General features: G+C 45.4%; 3 protein-coding genes across 3 annotated transcripts; 2 read left to right on the forward strand and 1 right to left on the reverse strand.

The window, feature by feature from the left end:
* Window positions 1–1,753: 1,753 nt before the first annotated feature.
* Window positions 1,754–2,252, forward strand: PtA15_17A20 (uncharacterized protein; the record flags this gene model as incomplete). Its single annotated transcript, XM_053164302.1, has 2 exons — window positions 1,754–2,115; window positions 2,198–2,252. The coding sequence occupies 2 exons, from the start codon at window positions 1,754–1,756 to the stop codon at window positions 2,250–2,252; spliced, it is 417 nt and encodes a 138-aa protein (XP_053028094.1).
* Window positions 2,253–2,435: 183 nt separating this feature from the next.
* On the forward strand, window positions 2,436–2,837 carry PtA15_17A21 (uncharacterized protein; the record flags this gene model as incomplete). Its single annotated transcript, XM_053164313.1, has 1 exon — window positions 2,436–2,837. The coding sequence occupies one exon, from the start codon at window positions 2,436–2,438 to the stop codon at window positions 2,835–2,837; it is 402 nt and encodes a 133-aa protein (XP_053028095.1).
* An 8,991-nt stretch (window positions 2,838–11,828) lies between these two features.
* On the reverse strand, window positions 11,829–12,091 carry PtA15_17A22 (uncharacterized protein; the record flags this gene model as incomplete). Its single annotated transcript, XM_053164324.1, has 2 exons — window positions 11,829–11,865; window positions 11,949–12,091. The coding sequence occupies 2 exons, from the start codon at window positions 12,089–12,091 to the stop codon at window positions 11,829–11,831; spliced, it is 180 nt and encodes a 59-aa protein (XP_053028096.1).
* Window positions 12,092–17,766: the final 5,675 nt, after the last annotated feature.

Genomic DNA, 17,766 nt, shown 5'->3' on the forward strand with positions numbered 1-17,766 from the left:
AGATATGGAGGTGCCTTCAAAAGACAATTCTGTCTACATAGAAGTTGGAATGAAACCAGGAGAATTTCAAATTTCATGGTGCCTTTGCCACCGTTTAGGCTATGGAGTCTGGGTTGCCGTCCATTGGGCCTTTGGCTAACAACCTCAAGGCTATGTTGATTTGAATTTGGGGACACTGAGGTTCTGTGGCAAGACTTGGAACATTTGGTTTGCGCTCTGTTTGGTCACGGGGCCAAAGCGAACGTTCCTTGTTGGGACTTAAAGGTTTAGGCCATTGGATCTTGGTTGGATCCTGGCAATGGGATGATTTAAACATGTACTGTGTTTGGTTGTGTTACCAAAGCAATAATCTCTTGTCGAGACTGATAGATTTGGGCTGTTAGATCCTGGTTGGTTCTCAGCAATGTGTGGATTCTAACTTGTGCTCAACCTTGGTCTTGGCGCCGAGGCGACCATTCCTTGTCTATACTCATATAGAGGCTTGGGCTGATGGATCTTGGTTGGATCTATTCTCAACTCTGAGGTGATTTGACTTAAGCTCTGTTTTGGTCGCGGAGCCAAAGCAACCGTTCCTTGTTGGGAGTTAGAGGTCTTTGGTGCCATTGGACTCAGCTATAAGATGAGTTAACTTATGCTCAGGGGATAATTTAACTCGTACTCTGTTTTGGTCGCGGTGCCAAGGCGACCGTTCCTTGTTGAGACGTGGAGGGAGAACATTGGGCTGTTGGATCTTGGTTCGATCTCAGCTGTGAGATGATTCTAACTTATGCCCTGTTTGGTCACGGCGCCGAGGCGACCGTTCCTTGTTGGGACTTGGAGGTTTTGGGTTCGTTGGATCTTGGTTGGATCTTAGCCATGGGATAATTTAACTTGTACTCTGTTCTGGTCGCGGCGCCGAGGCGACCGTTCCTTGTCGAGACATGGAGGGAGAGCGTAGCATTCAAGTATTATGTAGGATGGTGTGTGGTTGCTTATGACTGGATGGGTAACTATACACTACTTGGGATTGGCAGAAAGATCGTAGAATCCAGCGGGAATTTGGAGATGAATTAGGGATAGGATCAAGAGCCGGTGAAGGAAGGTGCCAAATGTTTGGAGAAAAGGAACGGTCTCTGCTGGGGCTGCTGAAAGGGGCCATGTCAGTAGGAGCGCTGGCAAAGAAAGAAAGATTCTTGTCGGGGATGGAGAAAGAGGCCAGGTTAGGAGAGACACTGGCAAGGAAGGAGAGGATGAGCTTCCGAGGCGGCTTGGCTGGGGAGGAATGGACGAGTCTGAGGAAGAGAGCTCCTTGAGGGAAGTTCCCAAGGAGCATGCTTGGAGCTCGACCTCCTATACCGCCCTGTAAGCGCCTGCCTTCGGGCTGAAGCATGTGTCAAGATAAATTGCCTCATCTTAAGTGTTCGGCGGCTTGGCGTGTACAGGGGTTGGCTAGGCGGTCTCTATGGACTCCACCCACCTCCCGCTGCGCTCCCGGTAACACAACATCAACCAGCAGTGCCAAGCTCGCCTCAAGCCTTCTCCTTGGATCCCCCCGCATGTATCCTTGACAACAAAGCCTCCGCCACGCCACCGCTGTACATCATTTTGACCCGCAAGGCATTAGCTACATCTGTGGCGCGAGGGCTCTCGTACCGACGACTACTCGCCCTCTCTCGCCGGCGAAAGGGACAGAGGAGTGCACAAACGAATGCTCAGCAATCCCGAGAGCCTGCTCCTTGCTTCGCCCTCAATAACCTCCTCTTCAACACCATTAATGCCGTCAACTTCGAACAGCCTTGCGGTCAAGGTGGACGATACCATGATCAGAGATACCCAAGAAGAAGAAGGTGATCCAGAAGAAAACAACGGTCGGTTTCGGACGGAGACGACGCAACCGGACCCCTTTGCCGCTCCGTTTTCCACCCCACCTCGTCGAGGCGGGATCTTCTTTTCTCCCCCGAGGAGCTTGGACACACTTACCGCCAAGCGAACCCGATCCGAAGACCTGACTCGCACCATTCATCGTGTTCGACCGAGGGACAAGACTGAGACCATGCTGAGCGCGGACAGCCACCTTCGCTTCTCGTCCGCCTTCTCGCGGGCGGTCAACCGCGGCGATATGTGTCTTGATCTCAAGTCAGTGTCTCCTTGCTTCTTCTTTTGCACGTCTCTATTTTCCATCCGGCGTTATACTAGCTGACCTCGAGCGCGTTCGCAGTTACTGGTCAAGCTGTGGCCAAGATAGCAGTCTGACTGATCAAAGCGCTCAATGACCATATACCCCCACACCCGCCCAAACAAAACAAAACAAAACAAAAATACCTGATTGGCGCTCTGCACGATGACAATTACCGAGAACGATTGGACAATGATGTGATGAAATGATGATGATGATTCGACACGAGCACCGTTGACCAAAAGCGCCTGCACATTGGAGGACCACGTCATCGGCTGCGATGTCTTCCCATTCGTGGACGTTCAAGGGTGCGACAACACTTGACCGAGAAAAGGCTCAAATGGCACTACAGGAAGCCAATATTGGGCCTTCCTTACCCGCGGGTACTGGACCACCCAAGACGATCATCGGACCCAGTCTACCTCCTCCAAACCTTCTCCCATCCTCTTCCTCCTCGACCCTTGCCGAATACCACTACAAGCCAGACCAAGAGCATGACTCCAAGACCCAGGAAACTATCGCTCGCAAGAACGAGGCGAAGAGAAAGCGGGCCGAGGAGAAGGAAGAAGAGGTCGCTAATCGGGCCTCGGGCAAAGACAGATTACTCGAGAAACGGAAGGAGAAAAGAGACGCTCAGAGCGAGTATCAGCGCCAAAGGCGGCCCCGAACTCGACGATCGTAACTTGTTCGGCTCCAGCAATTCTTTCCAGGAGGCGTGAGCCCTTCCCTCTCATCCCAATCCACCTTAGTCTATTTCTGGTCTGATTTGAATCTGAATGGTTTTTTTAAAAATTAATCAGCATCAGGGCTAGAGACCGAGCCAAGGAGAGAAGAACGGGAAAGAACGGGAACATGAAGATAGAGAAACAGCTAGTGATGGCGGAGAAAGTAGCAGTAAGCTCATCACTCTTTTCCTCCTTGTGCTTTAAACTACTTTTCTCTTCTCTTGAAGAAATTATCCAGGATTGACTAACGGGAAGTGGGTGATAGGCAATGAAGTCAAAAGAGGATCAGACAATGTCCATGTTCAAAGCCATGGCTGCCTCCAAATTTGGTCCTCCTGCAGCCGGAAACCAGTCCCGCTCTTGACACTCGCCTGGTTTAGCTCGTCAGGCCCTGTTTAGAGGGCCATTGTTATACGATATACATATCCCCCAAATTCACCGCTAAATCGTGCGATAATCACATGTCAACACATCTCCCTCAGCGCAACTCAGCACTGGATATCTCTGATATAGCGATGGGCGTCAAACAGGACCTTGGCGCTCAGACTAATTGTCCATTCCCTGCGAAAGGACTGTTGGGTCAGATTTATTCCTTTTTCTTTACTTTGTATTCCTTTGTTCTCTCTCTCTCTCTCTTGTGATGAAGTTAGATTTAGTTTCCAAAGCAATCTATGTTTGTGCATACGGACTCACTTCGCACACTGCAAAAAACTCTTCACGCACTGCACAGTGCGCGCAGTCCCAAACACTTCGCGCACTGCGGATGAAATACACAACGTTTTCAAGTTTTTTTTTGACCAATCAATAGAACGCCTTTTAATTGGCCTCTCTGAATTTTTTGGGAGTTTTTTGAAGCATTCTTCCATGATAAAAAAAATCATAAAAAACCAGACCAAAGGTAGGATGTGGGGGCCTATAAAACAAGGTTCCCATAGCCCAAAAATTCCAAATCATTTATTGAGGAATGAAATATAGAAGAACAGCTACTTTGATAATTTTGAGCCACTTTGTGCAAAAATAAGGGTATGCAAAATGAGGAAATTTCACTACATGATAGCACATTGCATCTAAAATATCCTCATTTTTCAGACCCTTATCCTTCCAAAAATTGGCTCAAAATTTCCAAAAGAGCTGTTCTTATATCTTTAGGGGGTTAATAAACGTACCCGGTTTTTGCGTACCCCCTTTTCCGCGTGTGTACCCGTTTTTTGTCTACTCATTTCTACGCGGCGCAAATAGGCTTAAAATTGTTCTAAAATCCTGAAGAGAATTATGATGCATTCAAAATTCCAAAAAAGCAACTTCAAATGATTTAATTAATTTTTTGCATACCCCCTTTTCCCAAGTGTGTACTAAGGGAATATCTTTTTTGTTACATGTACCAGGGTTCCAAAAAATTGATGGAACATTTGAATCTGCATTTGAAGCTTCCTTTGAAATTTTTGAGAGAAAAAAATAGGTACGTGGCAGGTACGTGGTGTGCTTAGTAGAAAAATGACTGCTACCTGTACAACTTTTTTGTTACACATTTAAAGAGTCTAAATATTTCAGAACTGTTTCTATGGTGTATTTTATGTGCGCCATTAAATTTATAGCAATGGGGTAAACACCAAACATGAGATATAGGGGGGCCGGGCAGCCTCAATAGGAACAATCTGGCTAATTGAATATTTTTTTTGATAAATTTTCCAGAAGTCTAAGGACTTAATCTAAGTTTATTAAAGACAGACAATCACCAAAAAAAAGATCAAGGGTTTCCCCTACAAAATAATAACAAGAAGAAAAAAATACAGCCAAAAAACAACACCAGACCCAATACCTATCCTCTTCTAGAGAGGTTGCAAGTATTGGGCAGATAACCCCCAGCGCGCCGCATTTAAGGCAATTGCAAAGGGGGGTCATCAAGAATTAACCCTCAAACTGCGCAAGCGCAACAGCAGAGGGGTTGAGGACAAGCTGCCAGCTGGAAGTGCAGCGGCAGAGAACGTCCTGGGGTTAAAAAATTCAAAACCCCAGGTTTATATACCCCAAACAACTCATGCACCTTGAGCTTTTGGGTATCTATGTATAGAAGGACTGTGTGGTCAGTCGCGAGGCAGCGGCGTGGCGGTTGCGTCGCCCTCCATGCTGTATGTTGTAGCATGGAGGGTTGAGTGCTGGGCCCTGGCTGTACCAGTCACTATGTATGCACCAAGGCAGCGGGTTGCCCCTACTACAAATGTTTGCCACACAGTATGGTTGCTACATGCCGCGCCATTGCCCCCTTTAACTCACTCCGCTCGCCTCGCGCATGTCATTTGCTACATAGTGGGGCAGATACCGTCATGCAAGCTTCAACAAATGCCAACCTTGATACTCTCAACAGGATACATGACCACATGCTTGGAGATTCCATCATGTTGACTCCCAGAATAGCATTTTGGAGTCCTTCATAGTCAACTTCTGCTGTCATTATAGGTGGGTGTTGCGGATCGCAACGGCACCAGCTTCTTTTTCTATTGGGACCGACTGAACATTGACCAAGTCAATTGAGAGTTGCACTGTGTTGTTTTTGTTTGTCGGCGGCCCACAGGAAGTGGAAAAATTTGTGTCCTCCGTCAATTGGCCGGCCAACTACGCTGGATTACCTGAGACTAAGCAATTTCACAGTTCCTCACGCTGTGAACGTGTCAAGCTACCATGCGCAGCCGCTGTAACATTCAATATGAACTGCACAGACGCATCAGCACAACCAAGTCCACGGCTGCATTTGAATTTTGTAGCGTGTACAAGACGTTGGACCACCCCTGAATCAGATAGTGATCAGCCCGCCCTGTGAGGTTGAAATTTTCAGCGGGTCAGACTGACTGTCAGACCGGGCCTAATGACGCCGGACACTCGCTGATATCTTGCATCCCTGGAGCACAGGTGGCGGTTGCAAGCATCCGCGACCACATTTGGCTCCGAGATGGTTACCCCCCCACAGCGGCTTTCATTGACAATCACAAATGTTCTCAAAGCAAATGTAAATAATCAAGTTTGACGGCGGGTATTCTATTCGTACATGGTGCTTTGGACCAGAGCTGTCAGCTTCAGTAGTTGTGAATCAGATTCCAGAACTCGGCTCATCTATGACAAGACTATTGTGGATAATAATAAAAAACTATGTATGTACAATGAATCAGAGGAAACACCAAAGTGAGGTGAAAATTCAAGAGCCGCAAAAAAATGGGCAAAATACATTCTGCCTGGTGGCCCCAGGGCGGACACCCCAACCTAGAAAGCCCTAAACCAACAACATTTGCCCAGATGGAGCCAAGCTTTTGGGTTTTGGTCTGTTTTGGTTGGCCGGCCGGCTGGCCAGCTTATGTTTCTGCAGGCCCAATGTCGGGGCGCCTAGCCGGCGCAACAGCAGTGCAGGCGCCACTGGGGCTCATGAAGACCCACAGTCATCGTGACGGCCCCCTGTCATGAACTGGGGCGCCACCAGTTTTGGTGGCGCCCTCATTTGCAACATGGGGTTGCCATCACCCCAGAGACGCCATCATCTGGCACCCCTACGCCGCCTCGGCAGGGGGGGCGACCCGCGGTTTCATCGTGGCGTCGCCGAGGCTGGTCGCCGGCAGGACCAGAGGTCAGGGGGGCGCTTTGGGGTGAGTATGGCCCCGGGGTCGCCCGTGAGTTGGCCACATGCCTCCATGGCCGTACCGCCGCCCTGGTGAGGTGTAGGCGAAGAGAGGCCCCATCTGAGCCTTTGAGCCGGGTCGGAAGAGCCATGAGGGCAGCCCCGAGGGGTGTGGGATGCGGGTGGAGGGCGCTTGCATTCAACGACCCCCAGACACACCTTGAAGAGACCCCTGTTTTCACTTCATAGGTGAGGCAAGGTGAAACTTTAACGCTTCCTTCCCCAGCACTTGGTGAGGTGAATCCGTAAAAGCTTCCTGCCCCAACCAAGATCTGATTCTCATCCAAAACGACCCATTCAGACCCCACTTCACAAATTCACTCGCCCAGGACCACACAATCATCAGTCCGCGGTTGAGATGGACTCCACTGATGAGCCAGGTATGCCTTTTCTCCACTACTTCAGTTGTTCTTGACACACAGGCTCACATATTCCTCTTTGTCAACAGACTGAACCCACAAAGACGGTGTTACATACTATTGTATGTCCCCAAGCAAGAGGGACAAAGGACTGGCGCCAGCATGTCAAAACTGCCGCACACAAGAACAACATCCAACAGCGCAATGAATTGAGGAGCTTGAGGGTACCCCCTCAGGAGGCTGATCCAACTCCGGAACAGGAAAACCAGCAATTACATGAAGAAGACGTTGCTTATGAATATCATACATGGGCTTGCATGATGGCGCTGATTGGGGGACTTGACACACAGATGCTCAAACCAGGGACAAATTATTCTTGGCCTCTAGAGCCTGGGGTTTAATATTTACAGCAATTCCATTTGACTGATCATTCTTGTATGGAAAACCTCCATACATCACTTTTGCATACTGTGAAAACCCATTAATTAACCTCTCCACATAGGAACTGAAATGAGAGGCAATCACTGCAAAAAAAAACTGTGTCAACTGTGAGCAGTTGACATGCGGTAACTCTGAGGAAGCTTGTGGTGTTACACCAGCCTTACCCAAGGTTTGACTCAACCAAAGCGTCAATGCACAGTCACTGTGCACCTTGCACAGTGACTGTGCCAACAAAGGCACTTGTGCATTCAGGTGGAGTTACAATGGTAGCTTGGCTTGAGTATCCTGCATGTCAACTGCAAGCAGTTGACCAAGTTTTTTTTGCAGTGAATGGTCATTAATAGGTGTCTATACTTTGCCCCTTCCCACACCAAATGTAAGTCTGACTGATCCACCAATGGGTGTGTTATGGTTTATCTGCTTGCTATCTAGATTGAATTTCTTCAGATGAAAATCCACAATGCATGTTTCACTTTTTATGAATCACAAGGCAAATTTCCCAAGTCTTAATCAAACTGCACAACACCAGATCATCAATGCTTGCCTTGATTTAACTGAAGATTACCCTTCCTATCACCTCCATCGGGCCCCTAACTCAACTTTTACTCAAAAGGAATAATAGGATGTGATAGTTCTTGGTCTTCAGGGTTCTAAACCCTGCAGCGGCGCAGCCGCCTTGGCCTCTAGTAGGGAAATTAAAATGAGATATAAGGGGTAAGCTGCAGGATTAGTAGTAAAATGACTGCTAACACATATAAATTTGTTGTTACACACCCACACAGACTCATAGTCCAAAACTTTCAGGAATTCTTCAATGTTGCATATTATTTGAGCTGATAAACTATTTGCAATGGTGTTTCACCAGAGAATGAAATATAAGGGGTGTGCAAAGGGCTTAGTAGGAAAATGGCCGCAAACTGTATCACTTTTTGCATAAGAAACCAAACAAGATGGGGAAATTTTTTTGATCAATTTGGGAGATTCCAGAAGTAATTCTTGGTTTTCCAGTGTTTTTTCCAATTGTATACCAGTGCAGCAAGACAACCATTTCTCTTGAGACCCTGCAGCGGCGCAGCCGCCTTGGCCTCTAGTCAACACTAAAGATCACAGAAAATCAAAAAAGGACAAGACAATATACCCAAAGGGGAACAATCAACATTTTATTCAAAAAGATATCAATTATTTAGCTGTGATCTTTATCAAAATTGATTTCTAAAAGTGGATAATGCTTTAGATTCATAAGATAATTTTTGAGATATAGAATCTGTGAGCCTGAGTCTCTATAGTGACAGCAGGACACAAGAAATGGGGGGCAATAGTTGGATTTCTTGGGATAAAGAAACTACAACTATAAGAGAGAGAGAGAAAGAGAAAAGAGAAAACAGAGCAGGATCAAGAAGAAGAGAATTACTAGGTTATTCTAGTAGGAATGCACGTCCACTGGCAATGCTACTCTTCAGAAGAGTGCTGCTAATCTGTGCTAAGAAGTGCTACAGCTTCCTCTCAGGAGGGTATCTGGATTAGATAAGTTTAATCCAGCCACAATTTTTTAGCTTCCTTCTGGATAGTCAAGGTTCTTAAAGGGAAACCTGAGGGACAGCCCTGAACCTAGATTTAGAGGCAAAGGCCAAATAATAAGAAGGGACAGCCCTGTGATCAAGATAGAGGCAAAGGCCAGTAGATTTGGAGGGACAGCCCTGTGATCAAGAAGAAGACAAAACCAGCAGAAAAGAGAAGATCAAGCAAGACACAGAGTTGTACCTCTGAGATAAACAAGGTTCAGTGAAAGAGGTTACTTACTGTCAATATCCTAGGCGCCTGTGACGGTAGGTATACTGGGAGTGTAGTAATCTCTTTGGTGGTGATCCTGGGGTTCTCTGGGGTGTGGTTCTGGTGTGCTGAAGTCAGTAGATCCGCCTCAGGCAAGGGGGATCCTGACTACGAAAATTTTCACAGTTTGCTTATGTAATTTACATATGTACATGTGGTTTGGCGCGCCTGGTAGCGCTGACACGTCACAACTGCGCAAGTGCGCCACAACTCAATAACTCAGGGAAGGAGTATAGTTACAAGGAAGTGATAAGTTGTAACTAGGGTTAAAATTGCAAGAGGAAAAAGAATATGAAGTCAAAAAAAGGTTATCTTTTAAGATGAAAAAGATATAAAGTAATTTATATGTAACAAAGGTAGAACAGGCAGCTTTTAGGTCAGCTGTGATGACTCTAAGGCTGACAGAATCATTTTCAAATTATGATCCTCTATAGGTTGATAATGCATAGGGACTCAGTAAGAGTGGGATATATCCACTCAATGACCGGTGTGTGCCGGTCATTGAGCGGGCTGAGAGCCACTCAATGACTGGCGTGTGCCGGTCATCAAGTGGGTTATGTATCCACTTGATGACCGGTGTGTGCCGGTCATCGAGTGAGTTATGTATCCACTCGGTGACCGGTGTGTGCAGGTGCCTGATGTGGACCTCCCATGTCGGCAGCGCCACCGCAGCTCAAGGGAATGACGCCTGCCCGACCATCACAACGGGTTGGCCTGCGGGACGGGCGACCCAAAGGCGCCCAGTGTGGCTTACAACAACCTGATGTGGGTCCTGACGCCACCTGGCCTTGGGCGCCCCGCCCCCTATCACCGTGACGCCAAGCTGGCGCCCTCATGGCGCCGCGGCTTTCCCCAATTCGTCCGGGTGTGTAGTTTACATATATGAAGTCACTGCTGCGCGGGTCAAAGATGCATCAGCGGCGTGGCGGTGGCATCGTCGCCAAGGATATGCACTTGGCATGCAGGGCAAAGTCAAGAAAGCCAATGTGAGTTTGCTGGGGGAACTGGAACGTGTATAAAAGAGGTGCCCTTGAGTTTGGATAATCCCCAGGGTATCCTCTGCCGCTGTACTTTCAGCGTGCGGTTTGTCCTCACCCCCTCCGCTGTTGCACTTGCGCAGTTTGAGGGGCTAAACTCGTTGGCCCCCCTTTGCATAATGCCTTCAATGCGGCGCGCTGGGGGTCATCCTCTCACTGTTTTTTAACCCTGCTAGACAGGGATGGACAGTGGGCCACGGTGCATCAGCTTGCTGATGTTAGGTGACTGGTTGCAGGTTATAGTTGTATTTTTTTTTGTTGTAAAATTATGTTTTTTTGTTGTTTTGGCATTTGTAGAGGGAAAACCCTTTATGTTTTTTTTCTGGAAGTTGTAGAGGGGAAACCCTTGATTTTTTTTTTTTTTTAATTTTTGGATATTTGTAGGGGAAACCCTTGAATTTTTGTTTTGTGATTCAGAGGCTTTAATAAACTTGGATGAAAACTTATGTCAGCATCATATGTGTATTTAAAATACATCAAAAATTATGTATGTAAAATGTTTTCAGTTTCTACAATGACTAAAAACTGAACCAGAAATAAATTAAAGGGGATTAAATTTGGTTGGTCATGTCCCCTGCCTACTACTGCCCTAAAGTTTTCCTGGTACTCCACCCCAAGAACTTGGAATATACATTTGTCAAAGTTACATGCAAGTTTCAATTGTACAGATTTAAAATTGCATTTTTATAAATTTGAGAAACCTTAATCCACTCCAATAAATTTGGAATGAACATCTGTGCACTCCCAAAAAAAAAAAAAAAAAAAAAAAAATGCTTGGAAAAAATATTTTTGGAGTGGAATTTGGTTTACCCCAAAATTTTTGGAGTGCATCATGGTGACACTCCAAAAAACAGGCTTTTTTGGAGTGTAATTTTGTTCACTCCAACAAAATTTGGAGTAGACTATGGTTCACTCCAATGAAAGTTGGAATGTTCACTCCATTTTTGGAGTGGATGAAGTAATTTTTTGGTGTGGATTTAGCCTGCCCCTTTTTTTACATCCCTCCAAAAATGCATGATGGTTTGTAAAATTACATATCCCCCCCACTACTGTGGGTTTTTACAACTCTCCGGCTTTACAACCCATATGGGTTGTAAAATTCACATAACCGCTTGAATATTGTTCCACACAACAAAAGTCTTACCCCAAGTTGTCATCAATGGCACAAAAATTCCTTGCTATTCCAGCAACAAGCACTTACTCCAAGCATGTGTTTTCCAAAGGCCAACAAATTGTTTCTTGGCAGCAATCTGCCTTAGCACCAAGAAGCATTGAGCAGCTCTTGTGCATTAAAGACTGATATATGGCTTTCAATGGGCCCTTGTAGTAGTTTTTCTATTAATTTCTCAATTTATTTTCATATTTTCTCTCAATTTTATTGCCCAAAACAACACCTGTAATTAGCTGATGGCCATTTGGAATGGTACACAAACACAAGCAACCAAGAAACCAAAAAAAAAAACTCACTCAAGGGCTGTTTTTGCGCCCTTGCCCCCTCTCTCAAAAAACACCACCATGCCCCAGGGTTTGGGGCATTCCAGAAGGCCATCCGGAGCCCTGAACCCCGGGGTTCAGGGTCGGGGCATGTGTTTGGGTCACAGCCTTAATCTCTCTCCCTCAGCACCACCATCTTCTGCGACAGTCGATTGATTGTCTGGAGTGACGGCCATCAACAGATCAAAAGAAGATGATGAACAGGTGTCTTGCAAGCCGCGGTTTTGGTCAATCCAGACTGACTCAGCCTGGATAAGGTTCTCGGGCTGTGGGAGGTCCATGTACTTGGCCAGATGGCCAGGTGCGGATGTGGTAGGGCAGACAGACATCATTTGGCTGGGTGGGTTGTAGGTGGTGGTTTTCAGGTGTTGGGTTGGGTGGATCATGGCCGTCCATTGTTGGTTGACCTTGTGAGCTACTGGGTCTGAACTTGTGAGCTGCCAATATAATTGAGGTGTGATAATTGTAATTACAGGTGATTCTTTGTATTGGTTTGCCAAACACCGCCGGTATTCCATTGATATAATTGTGAAATATTTGTGAAACTAGAGGCCAAGGCGGCTCCGCCGCTGCAGGGCACCAATCCATCCTCCTTTCCTGCCAAAACGCTCCCCAAGTCACCTCATTAGCCCTTCAATATTTGGGTCTCCATCCACTGATATTCCTCCCCCCCCCCCCCCCCCCCCCCCCCCCACTGGCCTATCTCAGCAGAAATCAACAGAAATTCTTCCTGAAGCAGGGCAAGCAGGGACTGGGTGTGTCACAATTCAGGAGACTTGAATGCACTCATTTAAATCATGGTTCTTGAGATTTTCAAACTTGGCCTTACAGCAACAGAGGAAACAAGCAAGCATTTCACCTCCCCAATTTGGAGTGTTTGACCCCCTTTGCTATCCAAGCCGTCTTAATCACATCTCATGGAATAGCAGCCACAGCAAAACACTCCTCATATGGTATTTAGATTTTAAAAACTTACCTCACCCAGAATTTTATTCCATACTCGTTACTGGAATGTTGTCAATAAAAATGCTGCTTAATTTCTAATGGTATAATATTTGGAAGTTATCCAAGTTTAAAATAGTAGATCTTTCTACACAATAAACAGTGCAAAATTATAAAAAGCCAAGAAGAAATTCATGTATTTATGATCAGATGTATCAATACCACAGAATTTGGAAACAAATTATGAACTCAGCGCTCATCTGTGCACAGCTCAGCCAGCTCAGGGTGCGACTACACATGCAAATGACCGGTCTGAGGGGCCTTGGTCTTCCATCCATCCCTAAGACCGGTCATTGCAGCGCTATACATGCGGATGACCGGCCTTCCGCAGGCCGGTCATCACAGCACTACACGTGCGGATGACCAGCCTGAGGGATTGAGGGACGACCAAGGCGGATCATCTGCACGTGTAGTCTTGCAATAACCGGCCTGAGGAAGGCCGGTCATCCGCATGTATAGCGCTGCGATGACCGGTCTTAGGGATGGATGGAAGACCGAGGCCCCTCAGACCGGTCATTCGCATGTGTAGTGCTGCGATGAATGGCCTGAGGGATGGCTGGAAGACCAATGCCGGTCATTGCTGGGTACACATTGTGCCAGTCATTGGGTCTCAGTCCACTCAATGACTGGCGTGTGCCGGTCATTGAGTGGGTTGTTTACCCTCTTGATGGCCGGTGTGTGCCGGCATTGAGAGGGTTTTGTACATACTTGATGACTGGCTTGTGCCAGTCATTGGGTCTCAGTCCACTCGATGACTGGCGTGTGCCGGTCATCGAGTGGGTTGTGTACCCACTCGATGACTGGTGTGTGCCGGCATTGAGAGGGTTGTGTACCCACTCTATAACCGGCGTGTGCTGGTCATCAAGTGGATTGAGACCCACTCAATGACTGGCTTGTGCCAGTCATTGGGTCTCAGTCCACTCGATGACTGGCGTGTGCCGGTCATTGAGTGGGTTGTTTACCCTCTCAATGGCCGGTGTGTGCCGGCAGGTAGGGTTGTGTACCCACTCACTGACTGGCTTGTGCCAGTCATCGGGTCTCAGTCCACTCGATGAGCTGCGATGACCGGTCTTAGGGATGGATACCAAGGCCCCTCAGACCGGTCATTTGCATGTGTAGTGCTGCAATGACTGGCCTGACTCAGGCCAGTCATTGTGCCCCGTGGCGACGACTGCTGGTGCATCAAGGATAGGGGCGCCACCGGGGCAGTTACGATAGGAGGAGGGTGGCGTGGCCGTGGTCTGGGTAAGCGGGCGGTGCAGTTAGATGGTGCCTGTGGGTAAATATATAAGGAAGGGGATTTGGGATTCATTGATCCGCAGGGGATTTGGTTTTGTCCGCCCCCTCCCTGGGAGCCCCCTAACTGCTTGGTTAGGCCCTCCCTGGCTAGTTTACCAACCGGCCCTCTTTTGCTTGTTGCTCCGGCACAGCTGGAGGGTCATCCATAGGGCCTTTGGGCCTTTGGGGATATTCAATGTGCCTAGTGAGAAGAATGGGGCATTTTTGCCCCATTTTGTGAGAAAAAAACACCCCAAAACTTAGATCTGCAGGTCTAGAATTCTGTGGATTTAAGAAAGTGGGATATATTGCTGATTATACTGGCGCCAAACAGGGCCTCAAACATGAAAAGAAGAAAAACAACTTGATAAGCTTTTTTTTTGGACTGGATGACTTTGGGGTGGTTTCTGTCAAAACTCCCAGTTCCACTTGGTTTTGTTTGATTAAATTTTATTTGTGGTGTTCAAAATTGATTTTCAAACTACTTTCTACATAAAATCATAAGAACTACATGTCCATTTCAATTTTAATAATGGGACAACTACGCTAACTGTAGTGGTAGTGGACTGTCAGGTCATTGACATTACACCAATCACCAGGAAAAATAAATTTTCACCAGACATCAGGTGACATCAAGAAACAATGACTGTCACTTTGTTCCTGCTCTGGTGCTACCACAACCAGGCTACAATGACCCCTTTGTTTCCTACAGGGGGATGTCCATGCGGCCATCTGTGCAGCTGGTGGGTAGCTCATTGGAATTAGGCTGATGTCACCTGTAGTCTGGTGACAGTGCATTTTTCCTGGTGAATTTTGTGTCAGCTCTTAGTGGTATTGAACTAACACCAACTGTTTGCCCAGAAATCATAGGGGGTATCAAATATGACCAAATCCACCATTGTGTAATTGGCAGGTTTGAAAAAAAAAAACACCATTTTGAAAATGTGTTGGTCCTTCACCTACCTCATTTTGAGATCCACTGGTGATAAAATTTTTTTTCTTCTTATTGATCAGTTCCTAATTTTGATACCCCTAATCAGATGCTATGCTGTGTTACAGCGCTTTTCAGGTTGTAACTGTAGCGTATAATAGTGGCGCCAGAAAGCCTGCTAGCACTACAGGAAATGAGGGCTGTGGCAAGAGCCGCTGTGCTTCTGCTAGATGGCTGTTTAGCATAGGGTAGCAGCCCACCATTGATATTACCCTCACTTAACCCAGAGTTGATAAATATAAAAAGCCCTGCATTTGTACATAACTGGTCCAGTGGTAAATGATTGCATGAATAACAAGGAAATTTTTAGAGCGGGGGAAAAGTATGTAAGTTCAAGATTCTTGGTGAGCTTTTTACAGGTGAATTTTCCCCCATCAAGGTACCAGCTACTGGGTCTGATCAGTGCAGAGGATAGCTCTGGTACTTGAGGTTTCCTGAATCTTGAAGGTAAATTTTAGGATAAGCATTACAAAATTGGACACTTCTGCTTTAGAACTATTTAGATCACAGAACTGATGAAATCTCATGATGTGATTATATCTATAGTGGAAATTAAAACTGGGGATCAGGATAAGTATTATAATTGTATCCTTATCCTTGAGATCAGTCAGACTATGATATTGTGATGAAAGAACTGATGAGAGCTGATGATTTGAGCATATTACAGCTGTAGTGGAAATTACAAAACAGGGAGTAGGATCAGTATTACAATTGTATCCTTATCCTACTCTGTTAATCAGACAGTCTGTAACATTCAGATGAAAGCTAATGATATGATCATTTTCAAGCCGTAGTGGAAATTAAGAAACAGGGATTGAGATTTAAACTTCAAACATATTCAAGTGGGTGTTCAGCTGTGAGATTGAGGCTCTAAAGATTGTATTGAAAAAGATTTTGAAAGAGGTTGTCAGCTTGTCATTTGCTACCAAAGCAATCTCCATCAATTGCTCATTTCAAGACTCCTTCATCCAATGTTCTAAGCAGTACCATGCCACAGAGGGGACCTGCCGGGTTGCATTCCTCTGTGCATATTTTCTTAAAGAGCCAGAAGTCGCAAATTCCTCAAAAATTCTCTTCGCCTTTTTCAACATTTCTGCAATATTTTTGTCATTGTTGCGCTGATCATTAGCCAATGATCTGATTGGTGGTCCAATGACAATGAAAAAAATTTGAATGTAAAAGAGAAACAATGGATAGGTCATTTCCAGAAGATCCAATGGGAACTCTTTGTTTGCCAGCAGTTCAATTGCAAAGTTGAGATCAACCAGTTTGATGTTGTGCTGCTTTTCCCAGAAGTTCAACCACAGATTCTTGACTTCTAAAAACTCATCAACAGATTTGGCATGAAACTTCTGAGAAAAATTGGAGTCAATCCTTCTTTTTTTGTTATCTTTTATAACATTACCATCCAATGCAGCTTCATGATATTCAGATTCACCAAGGAATGCTTTTTTTCAATTCAGCAAACTTTTTGGGGGCAGTTTCAGCAGTCAAAGCAATACTTCCTGTACTAGGATTGATTTTGATATCTCTAAGTATAGCATTGACTGCTTTTTGTGTTTTCTGATTTGGGTCTTTGATGAACAAAGTGTCCTGATTGAAATACATTCTTTCCATCTGAAATTTGCAAGTAAACCATAGGTGATTGTTCAACTGGTCAAATGATGAGATCAAAACAAGGTTGAAAAATGCCTTGAAAATTCCTTTGAAATCTTGTACCTCATTAAAAGCAATCCTCTGCACTTCCTTTGTGCATGAGCTCTTCATCCAATTCTTCAATAGGCTCCAAAGCCTAGAGGGAAATGAATCTCTACGGGTAGTTTTGCAATATCCCTGTTTCAGTATGACTGGTGCAGACACTTTAAAGCTTTCTATTGCCTGCTTCATTAGACGTGGAGCATCCTCAATCTTTTCTCTGATGGATTGAAAAGGATTTGATATGTGATCAATCATTTGCACATGGAATAAGAACAAAGGAAATACCTCATCTGCACTTCCACCAGATGAGAATATTTCATTTTTCATTTCTCTTTCAAATTGGATTTTGTAATTTGTTTTCCCAGAATTTGAACCACATTTTTTTGTTCTTTAAGAGTGTCTCAAATTTATTTAAACACATTCTATGGAAGAACTTTGGTCTGCTGCTCAATCCACTTGTTGTAAGGTCCTCCAAAACCATGAATGTATGAGTAGCTGAGTGTAAATTTTTAAAAATCATTTCAAAATTTTTGGCATTTAACATGATGCTTCCCATTTTTCCCAATTGTATTGAAGAAAGAAGCTTCTGAAATTTATCCTGAACACGCTTATATGGATCTTCAGCAACAAGGCTATCCTTGTTGAAATACAATATTTCCATCTTAGAATTGGCAATTGTGCTTTTAAGATGAAATATGTGTGTTTTATTGCGGATAACTGAACATGAAATTGCTTTTGCCCGCTCTTGGGCTGTCATGGGAGCCTTTTCCAGGCTCTCAACAAGCTGCTCTTCCGACTTTTTAATGCTGTTTTTAGAAGAGATTGAGTCACTTGGAGTGTCTTGATTGGATTCCTCAACCTTATTTACCTTCAGTTTGATTTCCTGGGATGAATGAGGTTTCATTTGTTGTTCCACATACCTTGGCCTACCCACTGAGCTCTCACCTTCTCCAGATAAAACATTAGTTCCTAATTGCTTCATAAATTTTTTTACATAACCAATTCTATCTGGATTGGTTTGCAATGTAGAATGTGAGCTAGCTTTTGTGGACTCATGGCTTGTCTCTTTTCTGTTTATTGGAGTGGATATAA

The sequence above is a fragment of the Puccinia triticina genome, chromosome 17A (genome assembly GCF_026914185.1).
Source record: "Puccinia triticina chromosome 17A, complete sequence".
NCBI lineage: Eukaryota > Fungi > Basidiomycota > Pucciniomycetes > Pucciniales > Pucciniaceae > Puccinia > Puccinia triticina.